The sequence below is a fragment of the Bufo bufo genome, chromosome 4, assembly GCF_905171765.1.
Source record: "Bufo bufo chromosome 4, aBufBuf1.1, whole genome shotgun sequence".
In the NCBI taxonomy this organism is placed as follows: domain Eukaryota; kingdom Metazoa; phylum Chordata; class Amphibia; order Anura; family Bufonidae; genus Bufo; species Bufo bufo.
Window position 1 is genome coordinate 218,796,103 of NC_053392.1, and position 19,896 is coordinate 218,815,998.

Sequence of the window (19,896 nt, forward strand, 5' to 3'; positions counted from 1 at the left end):
GCAACCTGTAGCCAGCAGGCTGCCTGTATTTATAGTGGGGAGTGAGGGTCATGTGACGTGGCCAGCGTCACATGACCGACAGACCAACCAGTCGAGCTCCGAGTGATCAGCTCGGCGCTCAAGGCAGACTTAGGAGCAAGGAGCCACCCAGCTAGTAAAGCCGCCCTGGAATGAGGTCAAACACAGAACCTCATTCCAAAAGCTAAGCAACAGTTCTGCGGGCAATGGGGGACCGAGTGCACCTTCGGAACCCTGTGACATGAACAAGCAAAACGCTCGTTCATCAGGTGATCCTGTCATTCCTGGAGGCACTCCAACAAGCAACAATGAATCTGTACGGGGACGAAGGATCACAATAGCCATCCCTTGTCTTCATACTGTGAAGGAGATTGCTGCATCTACCGTAAACGCAGCGGTCTCCTTCACCGAACGAGCAGCCGACTGTTGGGAAGGAACGCTTCCTTCCTGTCATTCAGCTGCTACATCACGCAGTCTAAACCCATCTTTAGACACCTAATCCGACAAGGGCTTGTGGCTTAGCAGGAAAGGGTCATGGCCTAGCAGAGAATTAGGTTTAGTTTAAGACTCACCATTTTTGCTCACAGTAGGCCAACCAATAGGTAGTGAAAAATTAGACAAAAGTGTCTAAAAATGCACCAAATTTATCATTAGCCACCGTGATTAATCTGGTGCCTTTTTACACTTTCTAGTCTAATGGTGCATTTACATGCGCCAACTGAGCAGACAATGATTGGGAAGGATCTCTGCCTGCTCATCAGAAGTATAAGCTGCCTTTACACGCTGCAATCACCTCCACTGTATGGGGACCAGTGTTGGCTACTGCAGTCGCTCATCCCCATACAGATTCATTGTTTCTGGGCAGCAGACTGCTGCTCTCACAGCATGATCTGCTGCTCAGAAATGATGATTTAAGTGTCCGCATTTTAAACGCATTTCACTTGATGAGCGAGTGATTGATAATTCATAGGGTGATCAGCAGCACCTTTACACAGTCCAATGTTCGTTCCCAATAACCTGCCAGATAATAGTCCCGTGTAAAGGGACATTAAATTTACAATGTCTAGTTAATCAGCCTCATTGTTTCTGTATTTGATTCTGTAGAAAATGGGAAAAGTCAGCACATGTTTACTGGGAGAGCTCCACTTAGAAAAAGGTCACACTTTGTACTTCCCTTGTTACTATTTTATCTATATTAATGTACAACCTAAAAAAACAAGATAAAACACTACCATTCATGATAAACTAATTGAGCATCTTAACTAAAAATGATTGAAGGTCATGTTAGTTCCCATATGAACCAAGCACCCTCTAATGCCACACTCCTGACACAGGAAGTTCTGTTTTCCTAAAGACCATATCTGACTTCTGATTTATGAGTCATAGTTCGGCTTTCCTCCAACTGGTTCAAAGATTGTTTGATGCCTTAGTTTTCATACCCTGGCCAAGGCAAGAGTCACTTTTGATATCCCATGCCCCACATGCCCCTATATGTACTACATACTAAAATAGATTAAGGAGATATATACAACTTTTTGAAATCTTTTACAAACAACGGACAATTGCAGAAAAAAAACGCTACAAGAGAAATGCTCAACTTATGAATTCCCTGCTGCTCCAGTGCTGATGATTCCCTGGCCTGCATTTCTTTAGGGGCTCCAGTAATGATGTGGTGGGTTGACATGTGACCACTGCAGCCTTTCACTGCTGGCCATACCATTGATGTGTAGACGTCACTGGCTTCACTGCAATGGTATCTGCAATGGTCATGTGTCAACATACCATGTCATCACTGGAGCCAGGAAATGAGAAACTGGCGGGTGATCAGCAAAGTTCTCAGCCAAGGCAGCAGCAGGGAATTGGTAAGGTATCACTCCAACTGTTACTTTATACCACTGTTATCTGTTTAACAAAAATTTTGTGGGTTAAAAAACCTACTTAAGCCATAGAGTAACAGACTAAAAAAAAAAAATATTTTTTAATAAATTGTTTATCTCCTTGACCTGTGTACACAAGTGTTCTAATACTGAGGCTATAACATCTGCAATGGAAACAGTAGGTATGCAGAATCAGAAAAGGATAATATTGACATTAGAGCATTAAAACAAAAAGAATTGGTTGCAAAAGTACACATAGCCTTCAAGGCTAAGGTTAACTATAGGCTTTTGTCCCCGTTTAACTTATACACATGTGATATATATGTTAAACAGATGCCATACATTACTTCTGTCACCATAGGCTTCCACAGTAAAACGGATGCCTCACACATTCTATACAGTGGCCTCCATCACATAGGGTTCCATGTTCCATGACAGTAGTTATTTGAGTACATACTAGAAATTTTCATTACTACTGTTTTATGACATTTGCCCTCATGTGGTCCCCTTGATGGTAATCTCTTTTCAACACCTTTCTGCACCACACCACCCTATTACTATCCTATTCAAAGACATTCAGCAGCGGGTTTCAGCTGTAACATACAACTGATACCATGCTCCAATTGCTGGGATTGAAGATAATTCAGATCCCATTAGATAATGCTGTGAATAGCAAGTGCAGCAACCTAAGTGGTTTCACAAAGGGAGGGAGTCCTGGTGACAGGGACAGAGGGACTGATAATCACTCTTTTACGGTTCTGTTACAGTTAGAATAACTGTTTAGAGCACACACAGTAATTTATATAACACAGTGAGCGTGCTTCACAAGGAGGAACACAAGCAGCACCTACTTTGAGTTTCCTCTGATGCTCTGTATGTGATATGAGCAGCTCCTCTGTGCAGATGACATCATTGGGGAGTTCTGTCTCTGCCAGGCTGGTCCCAAACGTCTGCAAATTCTGGGCTGTAGTTTTTACAACTTGAGCAAAGCTCTCAATGGCCTGTTTCAGGGAATATATAGTATAACATAGTATGTCAGTTTACCTGGAAATAATACAGATGCTATTGTAACATATTTACATAGAATTTTATAGAATTTAAAAGGGCATCTGTCATCAGATTTGCAGCTATGAAACTGGCTGACCTGTGGAATGTGCGCTTGGCAGCTGTAGACATCTGTGTTGGTCTCATGTTTATATGTGCTTCCATTGATGAGAAAAATTATGCTTTAATATATGCAAATGATCCCCTAGGAGCAACAGGAGAGTGGCCATTACACCTAAAGGCTATGCTCTCTCTGCAACTATTGCGCCCTCTGCACTTTGACTGACAGGGTCAGGTGGTGAAAACATCATCACGCCTGGCCCTGTCAATGAAAGTGGAGAGGGCGGAGCAGTTACAGAGAGAGAAGAGCCTCTAGGTGTAACGGCAACGCCCCAATTGCTCCTAGAGGTTCATTTGCATATGGCAGCACATATGACCATGGAACCAACACAGATGTCTTCAGCTGCCAAGCGCACATGTAACAGGTCAGACAGTTTCATAGGTACAAATCTAATGACAGATGCCCTTTAAAGGGGTTCCTCGGGAATTAAGAAAATGAAAATACTTAAATATTACTTCATTATGAATATATTCCCAATTACCTTAGGGTACTTTTACACTTGTGGCAGAGTGTTCCCGGAAAGCAGTTCCGTCGCTGGACATATGCCAACTGATTTCATTTGTAAGACTGATCAGGATCCTGATCAGTCTTAAAAATGCCTGATCAGTCAGAAAAATGCATTGAAATGCCGGATCCGTCTTTCCGGTGTCATCCGGCAAAACGGATCCGGCATTTATTTTTTATTTACCTTTTGCGCAAACCGGAAGGACGGATCCGGCATTCCGGTATTTTGAATGCCGGATCCGGCACTAATACATTCTAAAGGAAAAAAATGCCGGATCCGGCATTCAGGCAAGTCTTCAGTTTTTTTGGCTGGGGAGCGATCATTAGGAACAGATTACTCTCCATTCAATATGCATGGGGATATACCTGAACAGATTACTGAACAGATTACTCTCCATTCAATATGCATGGGGATATACCTGATCAGTTCTTTTCCGGCATTGAGCCCTTTTGACGCAACTCAGTGCCGGAAAAGAAAAATGCTAGTGTGAAAGTAGCCTTACATTAGTTATAATGGCTTGTTTTGTCTAGGGAGCGATCATTAGGAAAAACAAAATTGCCAACATCCTATTAGTACACACAAAACCTGTCCTAATCACACAGCAGGATAAGTTACTTCACAACGCTGAGCTAAAGAGCTGCCTCATCCTCCTCTCTGCTCTGCTTGTCAGGGATTATGATCCTGAATACAGTTTAATATGGTCATCAGCTGAATCTTTGTAGGAACGGAGTTCATGAACAGATGTGGCTAATGAGCAGCAGCACTTGTATGCAGTCTCCATTACCACAGTCTGTCCTGTCCGTCCTCTCTGTACTTCATGTCTCTTCATGAACTCCATTCCTACAGAGATTCAGCTAAAGATCTTCTCAACTGTATTCAGGATCATAATCCCTGACAAGTAGGAGAGGACGAAGAGGCAGCTCTTTACCTCAGTGTGAAGTAACTTGTCCTCCTGTGTGATTAGGAAAGGTTTTGTGCGTACTAATAGGACAGCGGCCATTTTCTTTCTCCCATAATTGCTCCCTAGACAAAACGAGCCATTATAACTAATGAAAGGTATTTGGGAATATATTTACAATAAAGTAATATTTACATATTTTCATTTTCTTAATTCCCGGAGAACCCCTTTAACTTATTTCTGGCAGTTCACTATATAAAGCATACCTGTTGTTTCAGGAGACTTTTCAGAACAACCTGCCATGTCCGTACAAGAGGAATAACACTACATGTGGCGGATATAAGACTTTTATCTGCAGACTTTCTCTAATTGTCAGTACTTCCTGAGACACTGGATGGTGACCGCCATGAGGTCTCTTGTACACTGCACATACAGAGAAGAAGAGATTCTGCTCCCCTGTCTCTGTAGCATACCCCCAGAAGCAGCAGCAACATAAAGGACATAATACAACAGTGATAAGCAATGTTGGTATGAATCCAGTACTAGGGTGAGAGAGAATAGCACTTACTAGATTCAGCAGTAGGGTCTATGTGTGTCTCATAATCCATCTTCATCTTTGCTTCACTGAAATTTGATTTAATCAGCAATCAGTGCAGGAGGTTGGTGGCGGGGAACAATTTTATTTTTTTTAGAAAATGTATTGAAATGTTTCTTACCATAGCTTGTACTATTGGTCTATGGGAAAAAATGACAGAGCTACCCGAAGCTCTTGGCTATTTGAGTACAGACATATTCATGATGTGATCTGTTAAATATACCAATATACTCTATGAAGGTGTCTGGCAGCAACTCATATTTTTCTCTTGAAATTAAAATAAAATGCTCTGCCTGTTTAGAGGAAGGTTGAGATGGCCAAACTTGTAGAACTACCTTAAGTGTGTGGTTTGAATGATTTTCTATACTAGACATTATCTAAAAGATCCCCCCCTAATGCCCGGGCCCCTCATATACATTATAATTACCTGCTTCCTGGCACCTGCGTCACTCCAGATCCCTGAAACTCCCCTTCATGGGGAGGGTGGGAGCGTGGAGCAGCCAATAGTGGCCCCGACGGTCACCAGCCTCAAAGGGGCCCATCAACGTCGCAGCCTGCTATTGACTGCTCCCCCCGTCGCCGGATGTTTTGATCTGAGTACCGGGGAGAAGCAGCGGCGGCCGTGCAGGGATCTGGAGCGACACAGGTGCCGGGGAGCAGTTAAGTATAATGTAAACGAGGAGCCCGGGCATCGGAGGGGATCTTTTGGAATTCGGATAACCGTTCTAACATTCATCCAACACTATTTGCAGCAACTGCTGCTTTTCAGACATCTGCAATACTAGTTTCTGGTGTTTAATAGTATGAAGGGAAATTTTCGCACATAACTTAGCTTAGCAGTTTCAGTGAAGCTCCTCTCACAAGGGCTCAATTTACATTTCCTAAAACATGCTTGACAAAGACATCAAGCACTCCTCCATCATCCTTTCATTTGCTCTATATCTCTTATATTTGACTGCATAATACTCTTTACCAGTCATCCACTCTCCAATGTCTGTGCCTTTTATTTGAAATTCTGCCTGTAAGAGCATCATCTTGGAGATGACACTGGTATTAGCACTTTATAATTGGATATGATTGGTGATGGGAAGGATCAGTACAGTCTATCTCCATCAGTTACTTTTCTTTATGAAAAAGGAGAGTATGTATCTTGCATGCCAATTAAATACACTCCAAAAAAAATATGTTAATGTTCAAAGAACTCGGTCACTGATGGGGAAATCATCAGTTTAGATTTTGTGAAAAAGTATGTATGGTATACTAAAAGAATAAAAATTTGATATCTGAACCTGGTCTTACACTGTAAATACATACTTGACTGTAAGACCACAGCAAAAAAACACTTGTGCTTACAGTATATGCGTTTTTGCGATAGTGCTATAATGGTGCAGCACTTCACTGCACCATTACCGTTTCACGTGAATTTGCCTATTCATCAATAAAGGACCATCCCAATTGAGTCTGTAGGTAGCACACACTTCTCATCTTCAAAGTCATAACTGAACATTCTCTTTATTCGACAGACAGTAATTGCAAGTCACCCTGTGTGCAGTCACAGCAAGACCAACCCCCTTTCTGGCAGTCACAGCAATGTTTGCCCCAGAAACACAGAAAACCAGAAGTCTTCTTCTTTGTCCAGATGAGCTTTTGCAAAGGCCAAGCGAGCTTTTGTGTGCCTTATCTGGAGAAGTGGCGTCCTCCTTGGTCTGCATCCGTGGAACCCAGCAGTGTGCAGTGTCCGTTAGATTGTCTGCCTTGAGACATTGCCACCAGCAGAGCCCAGATTCACCAGGATGGCCTTGGTGGTGATCCTTGGATTCTTTTTCACCTCTCTAACTATCCTCCTGGCCAGAACAGGTGTCACTTTTGGCTTCCGACCACGTCCTCTGAGATTTTCCACAGTGCGGAACATCTTGTATTTTTTGCTCAAATGTAATTAAAAGCTGAGAATTTTTTTTTCCCACAATAATGCCTCTTATACATCGTCTTATTATCTTTTGGGAGACACCTATGTAATTTCCCGTGAAAAAAATTACTTGCTGGTTGAATAAAAGTAACTTTAAGTCAAAATTTGCCAGGGGTATGAATAATTATGGGCAGCACTGTAGATTGGGGGGTTTGATCTGAGGTCTGATGAAGATTGGGGGGTCTGATCTGAGGTCTGATGAAGAATGAGGGTCTGATCTGAGGTCTGATGAAGATTGGGAGTCTGATGAAAAACATTTTTTCTAATTTTTCTCCTCTAAAACCTAGGTGGTCCTTCAAAAATACGGTATATGCATAATACGAGATTTTAAAACATTCTAAATGTAGTATGCTGAGGGCCAAGTGATATTCACCTCAGTGTTTTACAGTATGCATGGATATATAGTACATAACAACATGATTGCTGGATAGGAGCTCAGTTTAATTCTCTTCTTCATGACTATAACATTGGCCTATCCTACATCAGTGTTTCATTACAAATCCAGATATGAATAGGCTGCATTAGCTATAACTTTATTACTTCATGTATATGTGGATGAGTAAAGAATGTTTTTCTTTTACAATTTGGGTTGTGCAGTGTCACACAGTTCATGTGTTGATCGAATGATCACCCCAAAAAACGGCTTTGCTCTTCACGTGATCTTTGTTAGGCTACTTTCACCTTAGCGTTTTCAATTCTGCTATTGAGATCAGTCATCGGGTCTCAATAGCGGAAGAAAACGCTTCAGTTTTGTCCTCATTCATTGTCAATGGTGACAAAACTGAACCGAACTAAACGGAATTCACCAAAATGCATTCCGTTCGGCAGTGTTTTTCTGTCCGCGATGTGGTGCGGAGCAAAACTGATCCGTCCTGACATACAATGTAAGTCAATGGGGACGTATCTGGTTTCTCTGATACAATAGAAAACGGATCCGTCCCCCATTGACTTTCAATGGTGTTCAAGACAGATCCGTCATGGCTATAGAAGACATAATACAACCGGATCCATTAATGTTGGATGCATGCGGTTGTATTATTGTAAGGGAAGCATTTTTGCAGATCCATGATGGATCTGCAAAAAACGCTAATGTGAGGTCTTGGGGAGGTCTTGAATTTCATCCACAAACTGCCTGATGGTGGAGTGGTGTCCAAACACTTTAGAGATTTGTTTTATAACATTTTCCAGGCTGATGAGCATCAACAACTCTTCTTTTGAGGTCCTCAGGAATCTTCTTTTTTTCTTGCCATGATACACTTCAACAAATGTGTTATGAAGATCATACTTTGATAGATTCCTGTTCATTAAAAAGGCTCTGTCACCAGGATCAACATACTGGCTGGTAGGGCTCATCATGCTGATTAAAATTATACCTTTCTTTTGTCTGTATGTTAAACAGCTACAGAGAAATCAGCATTTTTATTCATATACAAATGAGCAATTTGGGCACTAAGGGGTGGGGCTGAATATTCTGAGCACTGCTATGTAACTGTCATGCTTCGATGTGGGAGGGAAACCTGCACCGAACGTAGGAGGGAAAGGGGTGAGGGGGAAAGGCCTGGAAACTAGGGAAATGAGCAAATAACCTCCTAAAGAAACTCTAATCAAAGTCCTGACTGACTGCAAGTATGAACTGACCCCGGAAGTAGGCGAGTTCATACACAGGAACCTAAAGTCCTAACTCACCCTGTAGGACCCTGGTACTAATGTCAGGACAAGAGACAATCTGTTCCTCCAAACGGTAGGACGAACAAGAGTCTCCCTCAGGCCTAAACACAAATGACAGGGAAAAGAGCAACATAAGTAAACCCACACAATAAAAGAAAGAGGAAGAAGACACTTAACTTCAAATGGCTATGGAAGCATAGGAACTCCGCCGAGATCCAAACACCAGCAATCCACAACAAGACTGAAGCTATAAACCGCACAGCATGGTGGGAGAAGCCACAATAAATAGGGAAGGTTAACTGACCACATAAGCAACACCTGAAGCAAGGGGTGTGGCCATTACCAGAAACAACACAGACACGAATTGATCCACAAGGAACCTGTCAGATCAAACCATGTGTTGCCAGTCTCACTGATATCCTGCCACCTGTCACAGGAACGTCCATGACAGCAGTGTCGGACTGGGCTGTCTAGGGCCTACCACTAAAATTTATCATGGGGGCCCCCCGTATGGATACATCCAAATATTACCTGCACACACAGCAGAAGACAGCAGCAAGATGCTACAAGATCATTAATTATGGGGGTCCCTGCAGCAAATTTGCAAAGGCATGTCCCTGTGGTAGTAAGTCTACTGTGTTATGTGCCATTTGTGCAGGTGGTGGGGGCTAGGGGCCCACCTTGCTCAGGGGCCCACCGGGGGATCCACCTGTACCCCTGTGGGCCAGTCCGTGCCTGCATGACAGTAACACCCCCTGTGCTCTGCACATGCCCCCCTCCCCTTGATTGACAGGGCTAGACAGCAGGCTGAGGGGCAGAGCTGTGTCCTGGCTTATAAATATGTATTGTATACATGTGTATTATACACACTCTGCGCTATAGCTTCACCACACTGAGATCTGCTCAGAAAGCTAATCTACATAATACAGCTGTATTCACAGGCACAATGTATGATTAGAAAGACACCAGTAATATGTGTATTAGCTTATAAGCAAAGAAAAAACAAGCATCTCTAGGTGGTAATGCTGTGGCAGGCACAATATATGATTATACCGACACCAGTAATATGTGTCAGATTATAACTTATATTATATATAATTTATAAGCATAGAAAAACCATGCATCTGTGTGTAGTAATACTATAGTTGGGTGGTTTAGTGGTCTACCTTGCATGTAGACATCCCTGGGTTAAGTCCCAGGAGAGAAATATGTTTCCTTTCTATTATTTATTTTATTTTATTTTAATCCATATTAAAATGCTATACTATAATAAATAATATACAGGATGGGCCATTTATATGGATACACCTTAATAAAATGGGAATGGTTGGTGATATTAACTTCCTGTTTGTGGCACATTAGTATATCTGAGGGGGGAAACTTTTCAAGATGGGTGGTGACCATGGTGGCCATTTTGAAGTCGGCCATTTTGAATCCAACTTTTGTTTTTTTAATAGGAAGAGGGTCATGTGACACATCAAACTTATTGGGAATTTCACACGAAAAACAATGGTGTGCTTGGTTTTAACGTAGCTTTATTCTTTCATGAGTTATTTACAAGTTTCTCTTTGTTTACAGCCATTGACATGTCGCCGAGGTTAACACGTGAGGAGCGGATAGAAATTGTGTTGATGTCTGGTGAACGCAGTAAACGGGTCATTGCAGCAGATTTCAATGCAAGACACCCTACGAGACCACCTATCTCCCATGCTACAGTTAGCAAACTGCTTGCTAAGTTTCGTGAAACTGGTTCAGTGTTGGATTTGCCAAAATGTGGACGCATGAAATCTGTCTCTAATGAAGAAACATCAGTGGCTGTCCTAGCTTCATTCAGCAAGAGCCCACAGCGTAGCACTCACCACATGTCACTGGAGAGTGGCATTAGTCGAACATCCCTTCGGCTGATATTAGCTACTCACAAATGGCACCCTTACAAACTCCAGCTACTGCAGCATCTCAATGAGGATGACCCAGATCGGCGCACTGAATTTGCAGAATGGGCAAAACAAAAATTGGAACAGGACCCTCAGTTTACGCAGAAGATTTTGTTCAGTGATGAGGCAAACTTTTATGTGAAATGTGAAGTTAACAAACAAAACCACCGCTATTGGTCTGACACTAACCCACATTGGATAGATCCCTCCAAGACTGTTGGAACAAAAAAATTGATGGTATGGTGTGGTATATGGGGTACAAAGATAGTGGGGCCATTCTTCATCAATGGAAACCTCAAGGCCACTGGATATGCGAAATTGCTACATGATGATGTGTTTCCCTCTTTATGCACTGAAGCTGGCACGTTCCCTGAGTTTTTCCAGCAAGATGGTGCACCACCACATTATGGGTGTCAGGTCCGAGCATTCCTAGATGAACAGTTTCCTGGAAAGTGGATTGGTCGTCGTGGGCCAGTTGAATGGCCCCCAAGGTCTCCCGATCTGACCTCCTTAGACTTTTATCTTTGGGGTCATCTGAAGGCAATTGTCTATGCTGTGAAGATACGAGATGTGCAGCACCTGAAACTACGGATACTGGAAGCCTGTGCTAGCATTTCTCCTGCGGTGTTGCTATCACTGTGTGAAGAGTGGGAGAAGAGAGTTGCATTGACAATCCAACACAATGGGCAGCACATTGAACACATTTTATAAGTGGTAAGAAACTTGTAAATAACTCATGAAAGAATAAAGTTACGTTAAAACCAAGCACACCATTGTTTTTCTTGTGAAATTCCCAATAAGTTTGATGTGTCACATGACCCTCTTCCTATTGAAAAAACAAAGGTTGGATTCAAAATGGCTGACTTCAAAATGGCCGCCATGGTCACCACCCATCTTGAAAAGTTTCCCCCCTCACATATACTAATGTGCCACAAACAGAAAGTTAATATCACCAACCATTCCCATTTTATTAAGGTGTATCCATATAAATGGCCCACCCTGTATAATAATGCCTTACTATACTGAGAATAGTGTTTTTTTTTCCTAAAACCTATTACTTGTTAATTCAGACAAAATATATGGTTACAAAGAAGCCTGTAATATATTAGGTTTCCCAAAATCATTATTCTCAATATGATAAGGACAGACTTTTCTCATAGGATAAAAGTGGAAGAAAAAAAAAATATATGAAGGAAAAAAACTTCAAAGTCTCTCGCAAGATTCAAACCAGGCATCTCTACATGCGTAACCTCTAAGCTACAGCATTATCACATAGAGATGCTTGTTTTTTCTTTGCTTATAAGCTAATACACATATTACTGGTGTCTTTCTAATCATATATTATGCCTGCGAATAAAGCAGTAATGTAGATTAGCTTTCTAAGCAGATCTCGGTGTGGTAATGCTATAGTGCATAGAGTATATTATATGTAGATGCTAGTACACAGGTCTTGGATACATCTCTGCCCTCAACCTGATGTCTAGCCCTGTCAATCAAGGGGAGGGGGGGATGTGCAGAGCACTGGGGAGTGTTACATAGCAGTGCTCAGACGATTCAGCCCCGCCTCTTAAACAATGATTTCTTTGCAGCTATTTAACATACAGATAAAAGAAAGGTATAAGTTTATTCAGCATGATGAGCCCTACCAGGCAGTGTGTCTGGTTTAATAGAGTTAATCCTGGTGACATAGCCTCTCACACCTGATTGTCATCTCTTTGATTGAAAACATCTGACTCTAATTTTACATTCAAATTATCTAAGCCTAAATGGTCACATACTTTCAAGCACCACTGTAGCGGCGGCTGTGCTTTGTTCCATTTCAGCTGCACAGCTGCTCTTCAGACAGCTGATCAGCAGGGGTGCTGAAAGTTTGACCCACATTGATCTACTATTGATGGTCTATCCCGAAGACAGGTCACCAATTTTAGAATTCCAGATAACCCCTTTAACTATGATTACATTTATATAAGAAGGCTATGACAACTGTGAAGGAAAACTTTATATTAGTAAAAAAGAAATCACTGCATGTAAATCCTTGTTAAACTATTGAATATGTGATTTATTGCTAAAATGTTCTAATGAACATTGAATTTGGACAAAATTATAGCCAACAAACTCCTTGAATAATTATTACTTACCGTTCTGTGCTGTATCCATTGTCCATGGCTATATTCCAATGTACCTCCCAGTTCATTAGTTAACTGACTTTTTTCAATGTATCCAAGAAGATCCGAAACAGAATTTATCATAATTATCTGTAATTTTCAAACAAGGGAAAGACTTTACAATTAGAATTATTCTAAGAATTAATGCAAATTAATTTTGGAAACACATTGCATGTATGTTTGTGGGCAATCAACAAATGAGAGACACATATATACAGAAATCTTGGCGATGAAAAAATTAGAAAACCTTAATTTGGTGGTACAGACTGAATGCAGATGTTGTCCCCTGATTGGAACTAGGATCTCAGGACTGCATGGCAACAATGCTAGCCGATGAGCCAAGAATGCCAATAAAACAATACCTTCATCTAATTGGAAACACAGAAAATTATGGGCTCATTTATCAAACTGGTGTAAATTAGAACTGGCTTAGTTGCCCATAGCAACCAATCAGATTCCACCTTTCATTTTCCAAATTAGCTGTCAAAAATGAAAGGTGGAATCTGATGGGTTGCTATGGGCAACTAAGCCAGTTCTACTTCTACACCAGTTTGATAAATGACCCTTTTAGTGTTTCCTTCTTTAGGAAGTCTAATGGAAGATCATTTCATAAGTATCAATACCATCAGGTTGACTCTCTAGTGCAGAGGCACTCAACTGGCTGAGCGTGGTCTAAATCCAAACTAGGACAGACCTACAGACCTGCTGTTCCTCCCACTGTCAGTCTCCAGAACACAGCACAATGGTTCCTCCTCCTTTCTTCGGGACCTGCGCTATAGAAAAAAACTGCAGCAACCTCTTTAGGTTGTTACTGCTCCGTGCTATCACAGCCACCACTGCTCCACACTCCCAGTCATAAAGTCCCTAGTCGTTTGGCCACATGGAGAATATCTGCCAACTCTTGGAAAGGATGGCAAATTTCCCAGGTGAACCACGTATACACCTCAGGCCCATTTCTCACCTCTCTCCACTCCCAAGCACTGCAGTAGCATCTAGGCGCAGACAGATGTGCAGAAACAGCAGCAACCTATTCAAGTTGTTACTGCCCGTGATATCACAGCCCCACCCCTCCTAACTCCCAGTCAGACAGTCCATGCTAGTTTGTGCTCATGGAACATACTTGCCAATTCTCCTAAATGTCTCAGGCAGCCAAACGTATTCACCAATGCCCATTCCTACGCTTCCTTTACTCTCAAGCACAGTGGTGGCACCTTGGAGCACAGGGAGGTACAGGAAAGGGAGAGGTGGGTATTTGAATCTTCCCAGCCATGTCAATGGTGCATGATTCATGCTCACACACCCTCCACCCAATCTAGAAGCCTTACATTTTCTGGACCTAATATAGAGGCACTTATCTTAATGCAGTATTGTGAGTACCCTCTCATGAACAGAAGGACCTAATTATGTCTTGTATACACTGTACAATCGAAATTTCTCCATTCTGTTAGTGTCCATGCGCCAGGCACAGTTGGCCTCTAAGTTTCTCTGCCCCAGGTGCCCCATTACTGTCTCTAGCTGCAAGTATCTCCTATAGTACACCTCAGTTAGCATACATTATTTATTGCCTCTACCCACAGTTTAATGCCTTATTTAGTTCCTGTCACCGCCAGCTCTGTGAGAAGGTCTGTTAGACGTTCTTCTGTACCTCTTGCATGATGTTCTTTGTTTTGGTTTCACTTTGTTATCTCTTTTCCTTCTCCCAGCTGTCATCTATTTACACTGATTGCCTCCCTTTTATATTCCCTCCCCTACTGCCTCACTTTGCGGTTTATACTACTTCCTGGATTGTGTTCACTGCTAGATGCTGCAACTGCTGGTTCCTCAGATAAGTCTTTTCCTTTATTTGTGTTTCCGTGCTGGCTTGATTCTAGATGACCCTGACTCCCTCCGTATTAAGTGCAGGGAGCTGGTGGTCGTGTCCCCTCACTATTATAGGGTTTTCAGGTGTCACTCAGTCTAGGTACGAGGGCATGCAATTATCTATCATAAAGATCTTTGCATGGGCAAAGCAGTCAGGGAGAGCTCTAGGGGTTTTATAGCGTTCACCCATATGTTCCTTAGTTTGGGATCAAGTCAGTCGGATGTTTATTTATAACTTCCAGTTTTCTGCAACACCATCCGTGACAGTTCCTCTGCTCCAGGTGCCAAATTATGTCTCTGCCCCAGGCTCAGAACATGCTCTGTTGTTGCTCAAGGCTGGGATTTCAGATTGTACCACCACTCTGAGTAGATTTCAGTTCAAAGTCTGGGGTGGTGGCCTGGAACTGAGGGAAGTGCAAGAACAAGGAGCGGTGAGTATTGTACAGTAGCTGAATGGTTAGGAAATGCAAGGCTCACAAATGAAAGTTATGTAAAATGGTTATTGATGGTGTTCAGCTCAATCAGAAGAGTAGATTTTTATTCTGATATTACTGTGGAGAGGAAAAAAGGGAATAAAAATGTGAACAATTCATAACACTCATCTCTATGTTTTAATTTTATATTTTAAATCTCTTCATCATTGAAATCATGAAAAAAATGTGCAGGATCCCACCATCATCAGGAGGCTGGCGAGCATAATATAAACCAGTCAGATGTTCATCAGGCAAAGACTAAACACAAGGGACAAATAGATGTTCTTTTTATCTTCTCTTCCTTTTGCATAGAAAGCTGAACATAATCCCTGGACATCTGAAAGTTAGGCTACATGCACACGAACGTATTTTGTTTCCGTGTCCACACCGTGTGCTGTCCGCATCAGTATGTCCGTTCCGTTGCCCCGCAAAAAAAATAGTGCATGTCCTATTTTTTTCTAGTTTGCGGACAAGGATAGGCATTATTACAATGGATCCGCAAAAAAAAGGGGTGCCATATGGAACGTCAGCCGTTTTTTTTGCGGACCGCAAAACACATACGGTCGTGTGCATGTAGCATTAGTCAGTAATGCTGAGAGGGTATATCCCAATTCACCTATCAGTATTAGGCCTAGTTCCCACAATCGTTTTTTTTGCGAGTGTACGGGCCTTTTTTTGTGTTCCGTATATGGTCCGTATACGGAACCATTCATTTCAATGGTTCCGCATTAAAAACGGAATGTGTTCCGTAGGCATTCCGTTTCCGTTTTTCCGTTCCGTTGAAAGATAGAACATGTCCTATTATTGCCCGAAAATCACGTTCCGTGGCTCCATTCAAGTCAAAGGGTCCGCAAAAAAAATGGAACACATACGGAAATGCATCCGTATGTCTTCCGTATACGTTCCGTTTTTGCGGAACTATCTATTGAAAATGTTATGCCCAGCCCAATTTTTTCTATGTAATTACTATATACTGTATATGCCATACTGAAAAACGGAACGGAAAAACAGAACGGAAATGGAAACACAACGGAACTCAAAAACGGAACAACGGATCCGTAAAAAACGGACCGCAAAAAACTATAAAAGCCATACGTTCGTGTGAACTAGGCCTTAGGCCTTCTGCACACGACCGTATGGCTGTTTCAGTGTTTTGCGGTCCGTTTTTCTCGGATCCTTTGTTCTTTTTTTTTTTTTCATTGTGTTTCCGTTTCTGTTCCGTTTTTCCATTCCGTTTTTCCATATGGCATATACAGTATACAGTAATTACATAGAAAAAATTGGGCTGGGCATAACATTTTCATAAGATGGTTCCGCAAAAAATGGAACGGATACGGAAGACATACGGATGCATTTCCGTATGTGTTCCATTTTTTTTGCGGACTCATTGACTTGAATAGAGCCACGGAACATGATTTGTGGGCAATAATAGGACATGTTCTATCTTTCAACGGAACGGAAAAACGGAAATACAGAAACGGAATGCATACGGAGTACATTCTGTTTTTTTTTGCGGAACCATTAAACTGAATGGTTTCGTATACGGACCGTATACGGAACGCAAAAAAACAGTCCGTAAACGGGAAAAAAAAACGGTCGTATGAAAGAGGCCTTTTTTGGAGTTTTGAGGAAATTGGAGTATCCAGAGGAAATCCACATAGAAAGGCCTCAAGCACACAACCGTTTTTGTGGTCCGCATCCGAGCCACAGGTGCGGACCCATTCACTTCAATGGGGTCGCAAAATATGCGGACAGCACTCCGTGTGCTGTCCGCATCCGTTGCTCTGTTCCGTGGCCCCGCAAAAAAAATATAGCATGTCCTATTCTTGTCCGTTTTGCGGACAAGAATAGGCATTTCTACAATGGCCCGACCGTTCCACAAATTAAAGAAGACACACGGGCGGCCAAAGGCTGCATGCACACGACTGTTGTGTGTTTTGCGGTCTGCAAATCGCGGATCCGCAAAACACGGATGGCGTCCATGTGCGTTCCGCAATTTTCGGAACAGCACGGACAGCCTTTAATATAACTGCCTATTCTTGTCCGCAAAGCGTGGACAAAAATAGGACATGTAATATTTTTTTTGCGGGGCCACGGAACGGAGTCCTGTCCGCATCTTTTGCAGCCCCATTGAAGTGAATGGGTCCGCACCCGAGCCGCCAAAACAGAGAGAAAATACAACCTCCTATGTAGCACATAATGCCAAATTTGTTAAGAAGTACAGGCCTCTTAAGAAATTATGTGCATCTTCCAGCAGTCTGTGAACCAAAAACTCAAATCTATACTAGCTACTAGCTTCTAGATGACTTCTAGGCACATCCTCTAAGTCTATCCTCTCTTCCTAGCTCACATGGGGAGTAGTACAAGGCGAGAGCCAGTCAGGTGAATCCTGTTAGGGTCTCCAGGACAGAACAGTCTAAAGGCCTCATGCACACGACTGTTGTGCACGACTGTTGTGCATCCGAGCCGCAGTTTTGGCATATTCACTTCAATGGGGCTGCAAAAGATGCGGACAAAATATAATCTGTCCTATTCTTGTCCGCACTTTGCGGAAAAGAATAGGCAGTTATATTAAAGGCTGTCCGTGTCGTTCCGCAAATTGCAGAACGCACACGGACGCCATCCGTGTTTTGCGCTAAACACACAACGGTCGTGTGCATGAGTCCTAAGGCCTATTGCACACGACCATATGGCTTTTTCAGTATTTTGCGGTCGCAAAAAACGGATCCGCAAAATGACATCCGTGTGCATTGCGTTTTTTGCGGAACAGAACATCTGGCCCTTATTAGAACAGTATTATCCTTGTCTGTTATGCGGACAATAATAGGCCATGTTCTATCTTTGAATGGAACGGAAAAGCGGAAATACGGAAACAGAATGCATACCGTTTTTTTTTGCGGACCCATTGAAATGATTGGTTCCATATAATGACCATAAATGGAACGCAAAAAACGGAACATAAACAGAAAAAATTCACACGTCCGTAGTTTGCGGACAAGAATAGGACATGCTCTATTTTTTTCCAGAGCCGCAGACCGGAAGATCGGCGGTGTGCTCCGGAAATGCGAATGCGGACAGCACACTGTGTGCCGTCCGCATCCATTCTGTCCCCATAGAGAATGAATGGGTTTGTGCGGACCAAAATTGCGGACGTGTGAATGGAGCCTTAGGCAGCAGTGAAAGTACGTTTTGGCGCAGAAAATGTGTTTTGGCGCAGATTTATAGATTTTTAAATGGAATCAAGTAATATTTGCATGTGGCCGCACAGTGGGCCCCCGCAATGAATTTTTCTGGCTTTGAGTAAATATGATGAGGCCATACCGCTCCACTAAGCCCAGTCCACTTGATTTGCCAATTTTGAAAAGTGAAGAATTTTGCTGCAAATATGGAGTGCACCATAATTTGCAACAAAAGTTCTGGAATGCACTGGTTAATCTGTCCCTTTTTCGCTGTATTTATTTATTTATTTTTATATTTCTGTGTTTACTTATTGCTATTTATAGTGGTCGACCCTGGTTTTTAGTGGTTTGTTGGTCTATAAATACCAAGAAATATTCCATATTGTTGATCGTACATTATCATTTCCATTCCATTGAAGATGTGTGGATTGGGTTTTACCAGTAGAAGTACACTATAAGCACCACCAATTACTTCTTACATGACTCGTAAATTATATGCATAGGAGGGAGCAAAAACGTCCAAACAAGACATATTTTGGTGCCAAAAATCGATGATATATCTGTGGCAGAGTTGCGTCCAGATCTTGACAAGAATTTGGCTTTGGATTTCCCCATCTTATTACAAAGGGTGAAATCTGTGGCAGTAATCCATAGATGTAGTCAATTTCAAACCGGCACTGCAGGTCAAGATATGTGCACATTCCACTGCGGAAATTTTCTGCAGCCTGTGGATGTGATTTTTTTAAAACATCATCCGCATTGCGGCAACTGTATTCACTGTGGATTTTCCACGTGCAATTCCAGTGTGCACAATCCGCAGTCTATCTGCCACGTTTGGCCCTACCCTTAGGCTGGTTTCACACGGGCGTTGCGGGAAAAGGTGCGGGTGCGTTGCGGGAACATGCGCGATTTTTCAGCGCGAGTGCAAAACATTGTAATGCGTTTTGCACGCGCGTGAGAAAAATCGCGCATGTTTGGTACCCAAACCCGAACTTCTTCACAGAAGTTCGGGCTTGGGATCGGTGTTCTGTAGATTGTATTATTTTCCCTTATAACATGGTTATAAGGGAAAATAATAGCATTCTGAATACAGAATGCATACTAAAATAGCGCTGGAGGGGTTAATTTTTTTTTAACTCACCTTAGTCCACTTGCTCGCGCAGCCGGCATCGCTTCTTTCTTCTTTCTTTGCTGATTGCAGGAACAGGACCTGTGGTGACGTCACTCCGGTCATCACATGATCCATCACCATGGTAAAAGATCATGTGATGACCGGAGTGACATCACCACAGGTCCTTTTCCTCCACACAGCAAAGAAGGAGACAGAAGAGATGCCGGGCTGCGCGAGCAAGTGGATTAAGGTGAGTTAATTAATTTTTTATTTTTTTTTAACCCCTCCAGCACTATTGTACTATGCATTCTGTATTCAGAATGCTATTATTTTCCCTTATAACCATGTTATAAGGGAAAATAATAATGATCGGGTCTCCATCCCGATTGTCTCCTAGCAACCGTGCGTGAAAAACGCACTGCATCCGCACTTGCTTGCGGATGCTTGCGATTTTCACGCAGCCCCATTCACTTCTATGGGGC

The 19,896-nt window shown here is 42.4% G+C and overlaps 1 protein-coding gene across 1 annotated transcript in view; it reads right to left on the reverse strand.

Annotated features, from left to right (window-relative positions):
* The window catches only part of MCF2L2 (MCF.2 cell line derived transforming sequence-like 2), a 554,965-nt gene that overhangs the window by 360,897 nt on the left and 174,172 nt on the right, over positions 1-19,896 (reverse strand). The window contains 2 exon segments of the mRNA XM_040428287.1: positions 2,747-2,896; positions 12,765-12,881. Coding sequence (XP_040284221.1) covers positions 2,747-2,896; positions 12,765-12,881 — 267 coding nt within the window.